Source organism: Leptodactylus fuscus, chromosome 1, assembly GCF_031893055.1.
Source record: "Leptodactylus fuscus isolate aLepFus1 chromosome 1, aLepFus1.hap2, whole genome shotgun sequence".
NCBI classification, from domain to species: Eukaryota; Metazoa; Chordata; class Amphibia; order Anura; family Leptodactylidae; genus Leptodactylus; species Leptodactylus fuscus.
Genome location: NC_134265.1, coordinates 349863492 through 349884465, shown reverse-complemented (window position 1 = coordinate 349884465; position 20974 = coordinate 349863492). Strand labels below are relative to the sequence as shown.

The window sequence follows — 20974 nt, the reverse complement described above, 5'->3', positions numbered from 1 at the left end:
AGCGAAACACAACTACATAGCTCACAATCACAGGGATTTACCAGGCACGTCCCGGATACAGATACCAATCACTGCTATCACGCAATCTGCGGTCTGTGGAAGGACGCTCTGTCTCCATACACTGCACTGCAAATAGACCGTACAGGGTGCACTATAATGCTGCCGAAAAATGTGTGAGGGGGACTAAGAACCTACATCAAATACTGAGAAAGCCAGATATATAAATGTATTCTTGTACATAGGGGGCCGTATTATAGTAGTTATATTCTTGTACATAGGAGTAGTATTATAGTAGTTATATTCTTGTACATAGGAGCAGTATTATAGTAGTTATATTCTTGTACATAGGAGTAGTATTATAGTAGTTATATTCTTGTACATAGGAGCAGTATTATAGTAGTTATATTCTTGTACATAGGAGTAGTATTATAGTAGTTATATTCTTGTACATAGGAGCAGTATTATAGTAGTTATATTCTTGTACATAGGAGCAGTATTATAGTAGTTATATTCTTGTACATAGGAGCAGTATTATAGTAGTTATATTCTTGTACATAGGAGCAGTATTATAGTAGTTATATTCTTGTACATAGGAGCAGTATTATAGTAGTTATATTCTTGTACATAGGAGCAGTATTATAGTAGTTATATTCTTGTACATAGGAGCAGTATTATAGTAGTTATATTCTTGTACATAGGAGCAGTATTATAGTAGTTATATTCTTGTACATAGGAGCAGTATTATAGTAGTTATATTCTTGTACATAGGAGTAGTATTATAGTAGTTATATTCTTGTACATAGGAGTAGTATTATAGTAGTTATATTCTTGTACATAGGAGTAGTATTATAGTAGTTATATTCTTGTACATAGTAGCAGTATTATAGTAGTTATATTCTTGTACATAGGAGGTAGTATTATAGTAGTAATATTCTTGTACATAAGATACAGTATTATAGTAGTTATATTCTTGTACATAGGAGTAGTATTATAGTAGTTATATTCTTGTACATAGGAGCAGTATTATAGTAGTTATATTCTTGTACATAAGATACAGTATTATAGTAGTTATATTCTTGTACATAGGAGCAGTATTATAGTAGTTATATTCTTGTACATAGGAGCAGTATTATAGTAGTTATATTCTTGTACATAGGAGGTAGTATTATAGTAGTTATATTCTTGTACATAGGAGTAGTATTATAGTAGTTATATTCTTGTACATAGGAGGTAGTATTATAGTAGTTATATTCTTGTACATAGGAGTAGTATTATAGTAGTTATATTCTTGTACATAGGAGTAGTATTATAGTAGTTATATTCTTGTACATAGGAGTAGTATTATAGTAGTTATATTCTTGTACATAGGAGCAGTATTATAGTAGTTATATTCTTGTACATAGGAGGTAGTATTATAGTAGTTATATTCTTGTACATAGGAGCAGTATTATAGTAGTTATATTCTTGTACATAGGAGTAGTATTATAGTAGTTATATTCTTGTACATAGGAGGTAGTATTATAGAAGTTCTTGTACATATGAGCAGTATGAGGCTATTCATATACTGGATACACAGTAGAAGTTATTATGCCTTGTAAGCCGATGGCTGGTCAGGTAATGGAGGGGGTGTACATCTCACCCAGACTACTAAGGTAGGTGAGATGAGAAAACTCCAGGAAGAACATTTCTCAGCAGATAACTATTGTCTGCTGAGTGTTATTTCAAAGTTCCGGTTACAGGGCTGGATTTTTAGGAATGGCAGGTAGATTGGTAGTGGGACCTGTCATTCCACCCCCCTCCAGTCCACACTTTGGGGATGTTCCAGCAGCGACTCTTCTGCAGAGATTCTCCTCATCAAGGAGGCTTAAGAAGCCAGCTCCAGCAGCAATACTTTGGCAGGGCTTGGCTGGAGAGCTAATAATAATAATAATAATAATAATAATACATTTTATTATTATTTGCTCTCCAGCCAAGCCCTGCCAAAGCCAAGGTCATATTTTTGGAGCTGTGTCCTGAATGATTGTACTGGCTTTTGGATTTCTGTTCTTCTAGGTGAGGTAACCTATTCTATGTTTAGTTAGAGCCTAGCCGGGCAGGTATTTATTTTTGTATTGGTTCCTTTTGTTGCTGCACTACCTTTTTTAGAGTGAAAATAAACTCTACCTTTCTTTTGGACTAAAGAAACTGGACTTGTGTGTCCATGCCACCCCACCTAGTAACCCCAGACCCTGACAGCCTGCACTTTAAGGAAGGTTTTAGGCTCATTCATTAATTTACCATAAAGTGTAATTTATTGATATAGTGCCCCTTCTGACCCATGTCTAGGACTTCTCACCCCGACAGCTAGAACCCTGCTTTAATGTAATGAGTGGCAATAACCTAGAAATAGCTGTTTCCGGATGGGTCCCTCTTCCGTTTGGATGAAGATATTCTGGCCTGGCGTTGTTCCCAGACTATGCTTTTAGCTTTCAGAAAAAGAAGTTGTTGACCTATAGGAGCTACCTCCCATAAGGTGGCGCTAGAGTAATTTATTTTTTTCCAAGAAGGTCTTATTGCCTGCTGTTATGAGAGCCACCATCATACATTGCGCTAAGATTATAAGCCTGATATCACGTACTCTACAGGCACCGCTATAGTGTTGCAGAAGGTGCCAAATTTTTGGTGGTTTCTGGATAGAAAGTCTTGATATTGAGCAGACGTGAGGCTGGATCTGTGAGCGGCACGTCCATGAAGCATTCCATCCGACGGATAAACTTAATGTAACACCAAACATGAGTTTATCACAGAAACAACATGGGGAACAGGCCTGGACCGCGCTCTATGATAAGTTCTCCCTTTACTACTATAGACTATCTATCTCCTATCTATCTATCTATCTATCTATCTATCTATCTATCTATCTCCTATCTATCTATCTCCTATCTATCTATCTATCTATCTATCTATCTATCTATCTATCTATGATCAGCTATATGGTTTCCCACCTCTGCTAAGTGCAGATTATATTGATGACTAATGGTATAAATAGTCGGACCTCCCCCCGCTCCAGGGGATTGGCATTTCCAGTCTGCCCGCTGCTCGGTACCACACTTAGTTGCCAGGCAGGCACAGAGAACCTTTCCAGGTGCCAAGCATGCTTATTATGTCTATCCCGGATCAATGACGATATAGGCCTGACATAAAGGCTGGCTTGTACAGTGGCATTAAGGGGATGGTTACATAAGCACCTCCGCGCGTTCTATAACATACTCATTATCACTACACTGATATTTACATAATCAAAGGCCAAGCCGGGTTCTTGGCACTGAGTCTATTTTTAACCTCTTGCGCCCCATAGCTTGCAGCAGTCTGGCACTAAGCCTTGATCATCTTGAGCCGCTTGGCTTATGAATAGAATCTCAGAACTGCAGTTATGACTGACACTGACATTAGCCATAAGAGAGATAACACCATCGTTGATATGCAGTGTTGAATTGGTAAATTATTCAGTAGGAGACACCTTATTATTGGGGAAAGGTAACAATTTACAAATTTGTTCCCCCATGAGGACAACATTGTGGACCAATCACGCTCCCCTGTCCATATTAGATTGCCAGCACCTCTATAGCGGATTCCCAATATACATCCTATGTAGTCAATGGTGACACCGACTCAAATCAACCCTGAAATGCTGTGACTTGTAGTTCTTCAATAATCAGCGTCATGGACATTTAATTCCGACCTTATCCGGTATCTGACAACCTCTCATGAATGATTGGGAGATTCTCAATAAAACATAAGCACAGTGTCCGGTATAATGATAGACAGGCAAGAAATCTCAGCAATCTAATAGAAAGCACAAGACGCGGAGCCGATGTAGCAGAGCTGAACATGTTACGTTGTAAGATAACGCAGCAGGATTGCCTCGAATGTGTTAAACTGCGGTAAACATAGCAAAATCAGCTCTGCTACATCTATCTATTGAGATATCTTAAAGCATTCTCTCTCGATGGATATAGCAGAGCTGAATATGTCATTTCGGATTTTACAGATTAGATGTGTTTTACTTGTAAAATGAAGAATTTGCACCAAAACTACATCAAAATTGCATGCAAAGTGTTAACAGAAGGTGTCAGAATAAAGAAGCATTCACACCTTATTTTGATGCAGTATTAACGGCAACTGCACGGTGTGAATCTACCCTTATAAGCATTCAAAGTACACAGTGAATCGGGTCACATCACAAACTCAGCTCTGCTATACCTGTAGGTTGATGCGTCAATAACAATATTCATTGTAACTGCAGAATTAAGTAAAGGATGGTTGTGTTATCTAAAGAGATAAGACAACTGGAATGGAAGCAGTTAATGATTCCCGCACGATCCCCTGAAGCTGTGGCTGCTGCATCTGAGAGCAGATCTCTAGATAGGGATGTAGCAGAGCTGACAAAGTCATCTTTTCTTTCTTTAATCCTCATGCACTATATTCTTGTACATAGGAGCAGTATTATAGTAGTTATATTCTTGTACATAGGAGGTAGTATTATAGCAGTTATATTCTTATACATAGGAGGTAGTATTATAGCAGTTATATTCTTGTACATAGGAGTAGTATTATAGTAGTTATATTCTTGCACATAGGAGTAGTATTATAGTAGTTATATTCTTGTACATAGGAGTAGTATTATAGTAGTTATATTCTTGCACATAGGAGTAGTATTATAGTAGTTATATTCTTGTACATAGGAGGTAGTATTATAGTAGTTATATTCTTATACATAGGAGGTAGTATTATAGTAGTTATATTCTTGTACATAGGAGCAGTATTATAGTAGTTATATTCTTGTACATAGGAGCAGTATTATAGTAGTTATATTCTTGTACATAGGAGGTAGTATTATAGTAGTTATATTCTTGCATATAGGAGCAGTATTATAGTAGTTATATTCTTGTACATAGGAGCAGTATTATAGTAGTTATATTCTTGTACATAGGAGCAGTATTATAGTAGTTATATTCTTGTACATAGGAGGTAGTATTATAGCAGTTATATTCTTGTACATAGGAGTAGTATTATAGTAGTTATATTCTTGTACATAGGAGGTAGTATTATAGCAGTTATATTCTTGCACATAGGAGTAGTATTATAGTAGTTATATTCTTGTACATAGGAGCAGTATTATAGTAGTTATATTCTTGTACATAGGAGCAGTATTATAGTAGTTATATTCTTGTACATAGGAGGTAGTATTATAGTAGTTATATTCTTGTACATAGGAGCAGTATTATAGTAGTTATATTCTTGTACATAGGAGCAGTATTATAGTAGTTATATTCTTGTACATAGGAGGTAGTATTATAGTAGTTATATTCTCGTACATAGGAGCAGTATTATAGTAGTTATATTCTTGTACATAGGATTAGTATTATAGTAGTTATATTCTTATACATAGGAGCAGTATTATAGTAGTTATATTCTTGTACATAGGAGTAGTATTATAGTAGTTATATTCTTGTACATAGGAGCAGTATTATAGTAGTTATATTCTTGTACATAGGAGGTAGTATTATAGTAGTTATATTCTTATACATAGGAGCAGTATTATAGTAGTTATATTCTTGTACATAGGAGTAGTATTATAGTAGTTATATTCTTGTACATAGGAGCAGTATTATAGTAGTTATATTCTTGTACATAGGAGCAGTATTATAGTAGTTATAATCTTGTACATAGGAGTACTATTATAGTAGTTATATTCTTGTACATAGGAGGTAGTATTATAGTAGTTATATTCTTATACATAGGAGGTAGTATTATAGTAGTTATATTCTTGTACATAGGAGCAGTATTATAGTAGTTATATTCTTGTACATAGCAGCAATATTATAGTAGTTATATTCTTGTATATAGGAGCAGTATTATAGTAGTTATATTCTTGTACATAGGAGCAGTATTATAGTAGTTATATTCTTGTACATCGGAGCAGTATTATAGTAGTTATATTCTTGTACATAGGAGGTAGTATTATAGTAGTTATATTCTTGTACATAGGAGCAGTATTATAGTAGTTATATTCTTGTACATAGCAGCAATATTATAGTAGTTATATTCTTGTATATAGGAGCAGTATTATAGTAGTTATATTCTTGTACATAGGAGCAGTATTATAGTAGTTATATTCTTGTACATAGGAGCAGTATTATAGTAGTTATATTCTTGTACATAGGAGGTAGTATTATAGTAGTTATATTCTTATACATAGGAGCAGTATTATAGTAGTTATATTCTTGTACATAGGAGCAGTATTATAGTAGTTATATTCTTGTACATAGGATTAGTATTATAGTAGTTATATTCTTATACATAGGAGCAGTATTATAGTAGTTATATTCTTGTACATAGGAGTAGTATTATAGTAGTTATATTCTTGTACATAGGAGCAGTATTATAGTAGTTATATTCTTGTACATAGGAGCAGTATTATAGTAGTTATATTCTTGTACATAGGAGGTAGTATTATAGTAGTTATATTCTTATACATAGGAGCAGTATTATAGTAGTTATATTCTTATACATAGGAGCAGTATTATAGTAGTTATATTCTTGTACATAGGAGTAGTATTATAGTAGTTATATTCTTGTACATAGGAGCAGTATTATAGTAGTTATATTCTTGTACATAGGAGCAGTATTATAGTAGTTATAATCTTGTACATAGGAGTACTATTATAGTAGTTATATTCTTGTACATAGGAGGTAGTATTATAGTAGTTATATTCTTATACATAGGAGGTAGTATTATAGTAGTTATATTCTTGTACATAGGAGCAGTATTATAGTAGTTATATTCTTGTACATAGCAGCAATATTATAGTAGTTATATTCTTGTATATAGGAGCAGTATTATAGTAGTTATATTCTTGTACATAGGAGCAGTATTATAGTAGTTATATTCTTGTACATAGGAGCAGTATTATAGTAGTTATATTCTTGTACATAGGAGGTAGTATTATAGTAGTTATATTCTTATACATAGGAGCAGTATTATAGTAGTTATATTCTTGTACATAGGAGCAGTATTATAGTAGTTATATTCTTGTACATAGGGGCAGTATTATAGCAGTTACATTCCTATACATAGTGGTAGTATTATATTCTGAGGGTTGTGTGTATAATCTGTGAATGTGGCAGTGCTGATTTTCTTTTACATGCCAATGTTTGCCAATATGAATGTAATATCTATGAAAGTACTAGATATGCCATGTCTGTAGTTGTAGTAATCTTTGTATCACACCAGGCAGGAATGCTCATGTTAACCTATAAACTGAAGGAAGAGCCGCCTTTCACCCCAGGGCACAGGTGTGGTGTATAATTTATACCTGTCGCATATAAACTCATTATGAGTGGTGTTCTTGGCTCGTAATAAGATGCTAAAGTAAGTTCTCTATCATTCATTCTCTTATAAGAATTCCCTTAGTAATATCCTGTGTTATCTCTTACTCATTGTCGGAGCCCGAAAATAAGAGTTGTATTAAAGTCATCCACAGCTGCATGCCATCGTGGGTCAAGTTTCTGCGTACTGACTTTACATACAAGCCTGGATCTACTATCTATCTATCTATCTATCTATCTATCTATCTATCTATCTATCTATCTCCTATCTATCTATCTATCTATCTATCTATCTATCTATCTCCTATCTATCTATCTATCTATCTATCTATCTATCTATCTCCTATCTATCTATCTATCTATCTACTATCTATCCCTCTATCTATCCATCTATCTATCTTCTATCTATCTATCTATCTATCTATCTATCTATCTATCTCCTATCTATCTATCTATCTCCTATCTATCTATCTCCTATCTATCTATCTCCTATCTATCTATCTATCTATCTATCTATCTATCTATCTCCTATCTATCTAGCTCCTATCTATCTATCTCCTATCTATCTATCTATCTATCTATCTATCTATCTCCTATCTATCTAGCTCCTATCTATCTATCTATCTATCTATCTATCTATCTCCTATCTATCTATCTATCTATCTATCTATCTATCTATCTCCTATCTATCTATCTCTCTCCTATCTATCTATCTATCTATCTATCTATCTCCTATCTATCTATCTATCTATCTATCTATCTATCTCCTATCTATCTATCTATCTATCTATCTATCTATCTATCTATCTCCTATCTATCTATCTATCTATCTATCTATCTATCTCCTATCTATCTATCTATCTCTCTCCTATCTATCTATCTATCTATCTATCTATCTATCTATCTATCTCCTATCTATCTATCTATCTATCTATCTATCTATCTCCTATCTATCTATCTATCTATCTATCTATCTATCTCCTATCTATCTATCTATCTATCTATCTATCTATCTATCTATCTCCTATCTATCTATCTATCTATCTATCTATCTCCTATCTATCTATCTCCTATCTATCTATCTATCTATCTATCTATCTATCATCTATCTATCTATCTATCTATCTATCTATCTATCTCCTATCTATCTATCTATCTATCTATCTATCTATCTATCTCCTATCTATCTATCTATCTATCTATCTATCTATCTATCTATCTCCTATCTATCTATCTATCTATCTATCTATCTATCTATCTATCTATCTCCTATCTATCTATCTATCTATCTATCTATCTATCATCTATCTATCTATCTATCTATCTATCTATCTATCTCCTATCTATCTATCTATCTATCTATCTCCTATCTATCTATCTATCTATCTATCTATCTATCTAGCTATCTATCTATCTATCTATCTCCTATCTATCTATCTCCTATCTATCTATCTATCTATCTATCTATCTATCTATCTATCTATGATCAGCTATATGGTTTCCCACCTCTGCTAAGTGCAGATTATATTGATGACTAATGGTATAAATAGTCGGACCTCCCCCCGCTCCAGGGGATTGGCATTTCCAGTCTGCCCGCTGCTCGGTACCACACTTAGTTGCCAGGCAGGCACAGAGAACCTTTCCAGGTGCCAAGCATGCTTATTATGTCTATCCCGGATCAATGACGATATAGGCCTGACATAAAGGCTGGCTTGTACAGTGGCATTAAGGGGATGGTTACATAAGCACCTCCGCGCGTTCTATAACATACTCATTATCACTACACTGATATTTACATAATCAAAGGCCAAGCCGGGTTCTTGGCACTGAGTCTATTTTTAACCTCTTGCGCCCCATAGCTTGCAGCAGTCTGGCACTAAGCCTTGATCATCTTGAGCCGCTTGGCTTATGAATAGAATCTCAGAACTGCAGTTATGACTGACACTGACATTAGCCATAAGAGAGATAACACCATCGTTGATATGCAGTGTTGAATTGGTAAATTATTCAGTAGGAGACACCTTATTATTGGGGAAAGGTAACAATTTACAAATTTGTTCCCCCATGAGGACAACATTGTGGACCAATCACGCTCCCCTGTCCATATTAGATTGCCAGCACCTCTATAGCGGATTCCCAATATACATCCTATGTAGTCAATGGTGACACCGACTCAAATCAACCCTGAAATGCTGTGACTTGTAGTTCTTCAATAATCAGCGTCATGGACATTTAATTCCGACCTTATCCGGTATCTGACAACCTCTCATGAATGATTGGGAGATTCTCAATAAAACATAAGCACAGTGTCCGGTATAATGATAGACAGGCAAGAAATCTCAGCAATCTAATAGAAAGCACAAGACGCGGAGCCGATGTAGCAGAGCTGAACATGTTACGTTGTAAGATAACGCAGCAGGATTGCCTCGAATGTGTTAAACTGCGGTAAACATAGCAAAATCAGCTCTGCTACATCTATCTATTGAGATATCTTAAAGCATTCTCTCTCGATGGATATAGCAGAGCTGAATATGTCATTTCGGATTTTACAGATTAGATGTGTTTTACTTGTAAAATGAAGAATTTGCACCAAAACTACATCAAAATTGCATGCAAAGTGTTAACAGAAGGTGTCAGAATAAAGAAGCATTCACACCTTATTTTGATGCAGTATTAACGGCAACTGCACGGTGTGAATCTACCCTTATAAGCATTCAAAGTACACAGTGAATCGGGTCACATCACAAACTCAGCTCTGCTATACCTGTAGGTTGATGCGTCAATAACAATATTCATTGTAACTGCAGAATTAAGTAAAGGATGGTTGTGTTATCTAAAGAGATAAGACAACTGGAATGGAAGCAGTTAATGATTCCCGCACGATCCCCTGAAGCTGTGGCTGCTGCATCTGAGAGCAGATCTCTAGATAGGGATGTAGCAGAGCTGACAAAGTCATCTTTTCTTTCTTTAATCCTCATGCACTATATTCTTGTACATAGGAGCAGTATTATAGTAGTTATATTCTTGTACATAGGAGGTAGTATTATAGCAGTTATATTCTTATACATAGGAGGTAGTATTATAGCAGTTATATTCTTGTACATAGGAGTAGTATTATAGTAGTTATATTCTTGCACATAGGAGTAGTATTATAGTAGTTATATTCTTGTACATAGGAGTAGTATTATAGTAGTTATATTCTTGCACATAGGAGTAGTATTATAGTAGTTATATTCTTGTACATAGGAGGTAGTATTATAGTAGTTATATTCTTATACATAGGAGGTAGTATTATAGTAGTTATATTCTTGTACATAGGAGCAGTATTATAGTAGTTATATTCTTGTACATAGGAGCAGTATTATAGTAGTTATATTCTTGTACATAGGAGGTAGTATTATAGTAGTTATATTCTTGCATATAGGAGCAGTATTATAGTAGTTATATTCTTGTACATAGGAGCAGTATTATAGTAGTTATATTCTTGTACATAGGAGCAGTATTATAGTAGTTATATTCTTGTACATAGGAGGTAGTATTATAGCAGTTATATTCTTGTACATAGGAGTAGTATTATAGTAGTTATATTCTTGTACATAGGAGGTAGTATTATAGCAGTTATATTCTTGCACATAGGAGTAGTATTATAGTAGTTATATTCTTGTACATAGGAGCAGTATTATAGTAGTTATATTCTTGTACATAGGAGCAGTATTATAGTAGTTATATTCTTGTACATAGGAGGTAGTATTATAGTAGTTATATTCTTGTACATAGGAGCAGTATTATAGTAGTTATATTCTTGTACATAGGAGCAGTATTATAGTAGTTATATTCTTGTACATAGGAGGTAGTATTATAGTAGTTATATTCTCGTACATAGGAGCAGTATTATAGTAGTTATATTCTTGTACATAGGATTAGTATTATAGTAGTTATATTCTTATACATAGGAGCAGTATTATAGTAGTTATATTCTTGTACATAGGAGTAGTATTATAGTAGTTATATTCTTGTACATAGGAGCAGTATTATAGTAGTTATATTCTTGTACATAGGAGGTAGTATTATAGTAGTTATATTCTTATACATAGGAGCAGTATTATAGTAGTTATATTCTTGTACATAGGAGTAGTATTATAGTAGTTATATTCTTGTACATAGGAGCAGTATTATAGTAGTTATATTCTTGTACATAGGAGCAGTATTATAGTAGTTATAATCTTGTACATAGGAGTACTATTATAGTAGTTATATTCTTGTACATAGGAGGTAGTATTATAGTAGTTATATTCTTATACATAGGAGGTAGTATTATAGTAGTTATATTCTTGTACATAGGAGCAGTATTATAGTAGTTATATTCTTGTACATAGCAGCAATATTATAGTAGTTATATTCTTGTATATAGGAGCAGTATTATAGTAGTTATATTCTTGTACATAGGAGCAGTATTATAGTAGTTATATTCTTGTACATCGGAGCAGTATTATAGTAGTTATATTCTTGTACATAGGAGGTAGTATTATAGTAGTTATATTCTTGTACATAGGAGCAGTATTATAGTAGTTATATTCTTGTACATAGCAGCAATATTATAGTAGTTATATTCTTGTATATAGGAGCAGTATTATAGTAGTTATATTCTTGTACATAGGAGCAGTATTATAGTAGTTATATTCTTGTACATAGGAGCAGTATTATAGTAGTTATATTCTTGTACATAGGAGGTAGTATTATAGTAGTTATATTCTTATACATAGGAGCAGTATTATAGTAGTTATATTCTTGTACATAGGAGCAGTATTATAGTAGTTATATTCTTGTACATAGGATTAGTATTATAGTAGTTATATTCTTATACATAGGAGCAGTATTATAGTAGTTATATTCTTGTACATAGGAGTAGTATTATAGTAGTTATATTCTTGTACATAGGAGCAGTATTATAGTAGTTATATTCTTGTACATAGGAGCAGTATTATAGTAGTTATATTCTTGTACATAGGAGGTAGTATTATAGTAGTTATATTCTTATACATAGGAGCAGTATTATAGTAGTTATATTCTTATACATAGGAGCAGTATTATAGTAGTTATATTCTTGTACATAGGAGTAGTATTATAGTAGTTATATTCTTGTACATAGGAGCAGTATTATAGTAGTTATATTCTTGTACATAGGAGCAGTATTATAGTAGTTATAATCTTGTACATAGGAGTACTATTATAGTAGTTATATTCTTGTACATAGGAGGTAGTATTATAGTAGTTATATTCTTATACATAGGAGGTAGTATTATAGTAGTTATATTCTTGTACATAGGAGCAGTATTATAGTAGTTATATTCTTGTACATAGCAGCAATATTATAGTAGTTATATTCTTGTATATAGGAGCAGTATTATAGTAGTTATATTCTTGTACATAGGAGCAGTATTATAGTAGTTATATTCTTGTACATAGGAGCAGTATTATAGTAGTTATATTCTTGTACATAGGAGGTAGTATTATAGTAGTTATATTCTTATACATAGGAGCAGTATTATAGTAGTTATATTCTTGTACATAGGAGCAGTATTATAGTAGTTATATTCTTGTACATAGGGGCAGTATTATAGCAGTTACATTCCTATACATAGTGGTAGTATTATATTCTGAGGGTTGTGTGTATAATCTGTGAATGTGGCAGTGCTGATTTTCTTTTACATGCCAATGTTTGCCAATATGAATGTAATATCTATGAAAGTACTAGATATGCCATGTCTGTAGTTGTAGTAATCTTTGTATCACACCAGGCAGGAATGCTCATGTTAACCTATAAACTGAAGGAAGAGCCGCCTTTCACCCCAGGGCACAGGTGTGGTGTATAATTTATACCTGTCGCATATAAACTCATTATGAGTGGTGTTCTTGGCTCGTAATAAGATGCTAAAGTAAGTTCTCTATCATTCATTCTCTTATAAGAATTCCCTTAGTAATATCCTGTGTTATCTCTTACTCATTGTCGGAGCCCGAAAATAAGAGTTGTATTAAAGTCATCCACAGCTGCATGCCATCGTGGGTCAAGTTTCTGCGTACTGACTTTACATACAAGCCTGGATCTACTATCTATCTATCTATCTATCTATCTATCTATCTATCTATCTATCTCCTATCTATCTATCTATCTATCTATCTATCTATCTATCTCCTATCTATCTATCTATCTATCTATCTATCTATCTATCTATCTCCTATCTATCTATCTATCTATCTACTATCTATCCCTCTATCTATCCATCTATCTATCTTCTATCTATCTATCTATCTATCTATCTATCTATCTATCTATCTATCTATCTATCTCCTATCTATCTATCTATCTCCTATCTATCTATCTCCTATCTATCTATCTCCTATCTATCTATCTATCTATCTATCTATCTATCTATCTCCTATCTATCTAGCTCCTATCTATCTATCTCCTATCTATCTATCTATCTATCTATCTATCTATCTCCTATCTATCTAGCTCCTATCTATCTATCTATCTATCTATCTATCTATCTCCTATCTATCTATCTATCTATCTATCTATCTATCTATCTCCTATCTATCTATCTCTCTCCTATCTATCTATCTATCTATCTATCTATCTCCTATCTATCTATCTATCTATCTATCTATCTATCTCCTATCTATCTATCTATCTATCTATCTATCTATCTATCTATCTATCTCCTATCTATCTATCTATCTATCTATCTATCTATCTCCTATCTATCTATCTATCTCTCTCCTATCTATCTATCTATCTATCTATCTATCTATCTATCTATCTCCTATCTATCTATCTATCTATCTATCTATCTATCTCCTATCTATCTATCTATCTATCTATCTATCTATCTCCTATCTATCTATCTATCTATCTATCTATCTATCTATCTATCTCCTATCTATCTATCTATCTATCTATCTATCTATCTCCTATCTATCTATCTCCTATCTATCTATCTATCTATCTATCTATCTATCATCTATCTATCTATCTATCTATCTATCTATCTATCTCCTATCTATCTATCTATCTATCTATCTATCTATCTATCTATCTCCTATCTATCTATCTATCTATCTATCTATCTATCTATCTATCTCCTATCTATCTATCTATCTATCTATCTATCTATCTATCTATCTATCTCCTATCTATCTATCTATCTATCTATCTATCTATCATCTATCTATCTATCTATCTATCTATCTATCTATCTCCTATCTATCTATCTATCTATCTATCTCCTATCTATCTATCTATCTATCTATCTATCTATCTAGCTATCTATCTATCTATCTATCTCCTATCTATCTATCTATCTATCTATCTATCTATCTCCTATCTATCTATCTATCTATCTATCTATCTATCTCCTATCTATCTATCTATCTATCTATCTATCTATCATCTATCTATCTATCTATCTATCTATCTATCTATCTATCTCCTATCTATCTATCTATCTATCTATCTCCTATCTATCTATCTATCTATCTATCTATCTATCTATCTAGCTATCTATCTATCTATCTATCTCCTATCTATCTATCTATCTATCTATCTATCTATCTATCTATCTATCTCCTATCTATCTATCTATCTATCTATCTATCTATCTATCTATCTATCTATCTCCTATCTATCTATCTATCTCCTATCTATCTATCTCCTATCTATCTATCTATCTATCTATCTCCTATCTATCTATCTATCTATCTATCTATCTATCTATGATCAGCTATATGGTTTCCCACCTCTGCTAAGTGCAGATTATATTGATGACTAATGGTATAAATAGTCGGACCTCCCCCCGCTCCAGGGGATTGGCATTTCCAGTCTGCCCGCTGCTCGGTACCACACTTAGTTGCCAGGCAGGCACAGAGAACCTTTCCAGGTGCCAAGCATGCTTATTATGTCTATCCCGGATCAATGACGATATAGGCCTGACATAAAGGCTGGCTTGTACAGTGGCATTAAGGGGATGGTTACATAAGCACCTCCGCGCGTTCTATAACATACTCATTATCACTACACTGATATTTACATAATCAAAGGCCAAGCCGGGTTCTTGGCACTGAGTCTATTTTTAACCTCTTGCGCCCCATAGCTTGCAGCAGTCTGGCACTAAGCCTTGATCATCTTGAGCCGCTTGGCTTATGAATAGAATCTCAGAACTGCAGTTATGACTGACACTGACATTAGCCATAAGAGAGATAACACCATCGTTGATATGCAGTGTTGAATTGGTAAATTATTCAGTAGGAGACACCTTATTATTGGGGAAAGGTAACAATTTACAAATTTGTTCCCCCATGAGGACAACATTGTGGACCAATCACGCTCCCCTGTCCATATTAGATTGCCAGCACCTCTATAGCGGATTCCCAATATACATCCTATGTAGTCAATGGTGACACCGACTCAAATCAACCCTGAAATGCTGTGACTTGTAGTTCTTCAATAATCAGCGTCATGGACATTTAATTCCGACCTTATCCGGTATCTGACAACCTCTCATGAATGATTGGGAGATTCTCAATAAAACATAAGCACAGTGTCCGGTATAATGATAGACAGGCAAGAAATCTCAGCAATCTAATAGAAAGCACAAGACGCGGAGCCGATGTAGCAGAGCTGAACATGTTACGTTGTAAGATAACGCAGCAGGATTGCCTCGAATGTGTTAAACTGCGGTAAACATAGCAAAATCAGCTCTGCTACATCTATCTATTGAGATATCTTAAAGCATTCTCTCTCGATGGATATAGCAGAGCTGAATATGTCATTTCGGATTTTACAGATTAGATGTGTTTTACTTGTAAAATGAAGAATTTGCACCAAAACTACATCAAAATTGCATGCAAAGTGTTAACAGAAGGTGTCAGAATAAAGAAGCATTCACACCTTATTTTGATGCAGTATTAACGGCAACTGCACGGTGTGAATCTACCCTTATAAGCATTCAAAGTACACAGTGAATCGGGTCACATCACAAACTCAGCTCTGCTATACCTGTAGGTTGATGCGTCAATAACAATATTCATTGTAACTGCAGAATTAAGTAAAGGATGGTTGTGTTATCTAAAGAGATAAGACAACTGGAATGGAAGCAGTTAATGATTCCCGCACGATCCCCTGAAGCTGTGGCTGCTGCATCTGAGAGCAGATCTCTAGATAGGGATGTAGCAGAGCTGACAAAGTCATCTTTTCTTTCTTTAATCCTCATGCACTTTGTTACACAATGCATTAGCATAACTCAGCAAGAAATCTTAAATGACACATTCAGCTCTGCTACATCTGCTCTTACAGAGGACCGGTCACCATCTCCACCTCTATGCACCCTTCAAGGCGCCGCTCCACCGATTCTGGCACAGTTGGAATTTTTTTTCTAGCCCTCACCGTTCCCGAGCAATCATTACCGTTAGTTTCAGCAACCAATATGTTAATTGGGCTCTGTATTGTCAGGAGGGCAGGTCCCAGACTATCTGCTCCAGTCAAAGACCACCTACTTGACAGTAGAGAGACTAATTGGGTGCTGAAACTTACAGCAATGATTGCTTAGGAATGGTGAGGGCTAGAGAAAAAATTCCAACTGCGCCAGAATCAGGGGAACAGCGCCTATTGAGGGGTGCAAAGAATTGGAGTTTTTGGATGTAGTGAAAGGTCCCCTTTAAAGCGTCATCCTCTGATCTCCTCTGTATAATGCAGATCACTGCTGAAGCAAAGTCTTCTCCTATTGTGCTTATCTCCTGCAGATGAAGTGTCAGTGACAGAGGACAGCACAGACGCTGCACAGCATCACTAGTATACTGCTGACATAGGGGGACAGGAAACAGACTGATGGAGCTCAGACCAAAACAACACAACATATGCTGATGTAGCAGAGCTGAATATGTCCTTTAACTCTTAGCTGCCCCATTGTTTACATATTCTGATTAGATACTGTATAAAGGTTAATAATTCCAGTGGACGGCTTCAGATCTGCTACATCTAGCAAATTGAGCAGACACATATAGGCTCAATATCTTTAATAAAGTGTTATATTGCACTTGACAAACCCAGCTCTACTAAACGTGCTAATATCAGACACTAGACGCTATGCACGTGTGTACATAATCACATCTGTTGTGCATGGTATACAGACATAACAGGAGAACCAACTAACTGACATGTAAGTACACAGGTAGCAGAGCTGAGGTTGTCACTTGGCACAATCCTATAATGGTACACAGGACTGTCAGAAACATAATCTATTATAATAACTATCGCTATTATAATATAATGCAGCACACTCGGTCACCCAGCTGCAGCTATCTATAGCCAAAACCAGCACAACAAGGTACAGCCTGTATATAGCACCAGCACACGCTGTATACAGTGCAGTGTGGACTGCGATGGATATATGTATGGAAAACCAACACAACAACAACTATGTGCTATAACAAAGGCAACACAACAACCTGCATGTGTGTATACATTGTATTCATTTGTTGCATATACCTATATACAGAGAGAGAGTATATATTGTGTACATGTATGCACCATTGCATGTAGGTATGTACGAATCTACCTATATATATCTTCTTGTATTTACGGTATATATATCTAGTATGTGTATATATATATATATATATATATATATGTACATATGACATGTATGAATGAATACATGTATGTATAAATTCTTGTGTGTATGACTGCTTGTATGTATATGTAAAAACTAGAATGTATGTACTGTATATATAACTTATAAGATAAAATAATCCTTTAATAGTCTCACAGTGGGATTATCTTATTTTATAAGATAATTCCATACATTAATGCATATCTGGATGTTGAAATATTATATACATGTATGAGACACTGTATAACACATATAAGTATATATGTATGTATGTATGCATGCATGTACAGTATGTTTATATGTATGTATGTATTTATATATGTATGTATGTATTTTTATATGTATATCTGTATGTACAGTATATATGTATATATGTATGTACAGTATGTTTATATATATATGTATGTACAGTATGTTTATATGTATGTATGTATATATGTATGTATGTATATATGTATGTACACTATATATGAATGTACAGTATGGTTATATGTATGTATGTACAGTATGCATGCATATATGTATGTATGTATGTATGTATTATTGTATGTCCAACCAAAACACCATCTGCACAACCCATAAAGCAGTTCACACAGCACATCTTGCACATCACCACCCCATTGACTACCCTCACACCCGACCACCATAGAGGGGTCCTTCAGGCCTCCAGGGGCCACTTACCTAGGGGCAGCACAATGAAGAAGGGCAGCCAGCACAGAATAAATACCCCCACCACTATAGCCAGTGTCTTGGCCGCTTTCTTCTCCCTGGAGAATTTAATAAGTCTGACAGACAGTGAACTCCTGAAGGTATGTCCCTTGGACCTGGAGCTGGACGTAGACTCCCCCATGACGCTACTTCTGCAATGGATCCTGAGGACAACTTCCATGGACTTGTTCCTTTCCCTCTTGACCCCGGCCTCTAGGCTCTTGGTGGTCCTTCTAGCCACAATGTAGACTTTAAAGTACATGATAAGAATGACCAACAAGGGCAGGTAGAAGGAGCAGAGAGAGGAGAAGAGGGCATAGCCGGGCTCCTGAGTGATGTTACACTGGCTGTCATCTGCTGGTGGTGGCTCCTTCCATCCCAGGAGAGGTCCAATGGAGATGACCATGGAAGAAACCCACAGAATGATAAGAATGACCACAGCCTTCTTCTCTGTCATAATGGTTGGGTATTTCAGAGAGTGCTTGACTCCTACATACCTGTCAATGGATATGATACAGAGACTCATGATGGAGGCCGTGCAGCAGAGGACATCCACAGCTGCCCAGATGTCACAGAAGATCCTGCCAAAGACCCAAAACCCCAGGACCTCCAGGGTGGCAGAGAAAGGCAGCACCGTGGTACTGAGCAGGAGGTCCGCAATGGCCAGGTTGATGATAAAGTAGTTGGTGACAGTCTGGAGCTGCCTGTTGCATGCCACTGATAAGATGACCATGATGTTCCCCACAATGGCAAACAATATAAAAACAGCCAAGACAATGCCAACACTCCATGCCTGCAGGTCCAAGCCATCAACCAAGGAGGTCCCATTGACAGTCCCATTGATACCAAGCAGATGGTCCTGCTCTTCTGTATGGTTCCACAAGCTTTCATTGATGAATAAAGTCATGTTAACTCAGTCTCCTCTCCATGTAAGAAGGATCCAGGTGTGAGAAGGATCCAAAGCTGAGAAGGATCCAGATCTGAGAAGAAGCCAGGTCTGAGAAGGAGCCCGTTCTCAAACTCCTTGCAGAAGAAGGTTCAGGCATAGTGTCCCTTTCAAGACATCTCCATAAAGTCCCATCTCTGCGATCACTCCTTGGTACCACATGCTCCAGCAGAGCTTCTGCTTTGACAGGCTTGGATTCAGGAGGCGTGAGGAACTCATGAGAAACTTTTGCAGTGTGATGCACCTCCCATGCATGACATTGTGTCTGAATCAACCACAGCAGCGGTGGGGATGGCAGCAGCTCCTCCCCAGTGGGAGCCCAGTGATGCTCCAAACCCTAAGTGGGGGCAAGAGCCCTGCAGGTCCTGCTGCTTCCTGCAGGTCCTGCCTCCACTCTCCATGGCAGCTGCTCGGGGCACTCTATGGGCTCAGCAGCTTTGCAGGGCTGGGGAAGCCTCCCAGAGCTGTAATTCATTCACTTGGCCAGCCAGGTCTCCTCCCCTCTCCTCCTTTGATAGCTGTTACTCTCACAGTCCTCTGAATGGCTCCTGCATTTTGCCGAGTGGCCACTAGAGGTCAGGCCTAGGCTTCAGTTTTTGCTACTTTGTTTCTTATTTCTTTATTTGCCACATTTTTTTCCTTTTTTCGCTACATCTGATCCCATTTAACCTGCTCAGATAGTTCCTTTGTTTTTGGTAAAGTCAATGTTCCCGCTAATAACATCCTGAGAGTCCAGGTTTACCACAGTGATTTATTAGGATGCTTGTGTAGTGAATTTCCTTCTCCGCTGCCTCCAGGCGTTGCTTTGCTGCTGTTCCTCTGAGTCCGCTGTTACAGATTTTAGGGAACCACAGGTCCCAGCATGCCTACAGGTGGTGTAGAGGATGGGAAGGCTCAGTCATTGTAGCTGGAGATCTAGAGGTTGCCTGCAGCAAAGTGCAAGGACTGTGAAGGCATCCTGAGATTTGTAGTCCCAGCACAAATCCATCATATGCTAGGCTAATACAATATAGCCAAGAATAAACGTATCCAGCGTGAATAAATGTGTTACTGCGCGTCACTAAGGACAGATGGCGGACTGATGTGTCTGTAATATGGCCGACACAGGAGAAATACACTGCACGCCACCACTGAGAGGAGGAGAAGGGGACGCATGGGGCATGGTGGCTGTCATGGGCATTTCTAGGGCCCCAAGCAAAGTTATGTCTCAGTGAGCCCCTAATACTACTGCCTTACTGCCCCCACAAACTGTATAATACCCCTTAGTGTCCCCACACAGTGT

General features: G+C 36.0%; 1 protein-coding gene across 1 annotated transcript in view; it reads right to left on the bottom strand.

The window, feature by feature from the left end:
• ADRA1D (adrenoceptor alpha 1D) overlaps positions 1-20106 on the bottom strand; it is a 124269-nt gene extending 104163 nt beyond the window's left edge. The window contains exon 1 of the mRNA XM_075261768.1: positions 18720-20106. Coding sequence (XP_075117869.1) covers positions 18720-19653 — 934 coding nt within the window. The 5' untranslated portion in view covers positions 19654-20106. The remainder of the gene's footprint in view (positions 1-18719) is intronic.
• Between the last annotated feature and the right edge of the window lie 868 nt (positions 20107-20974).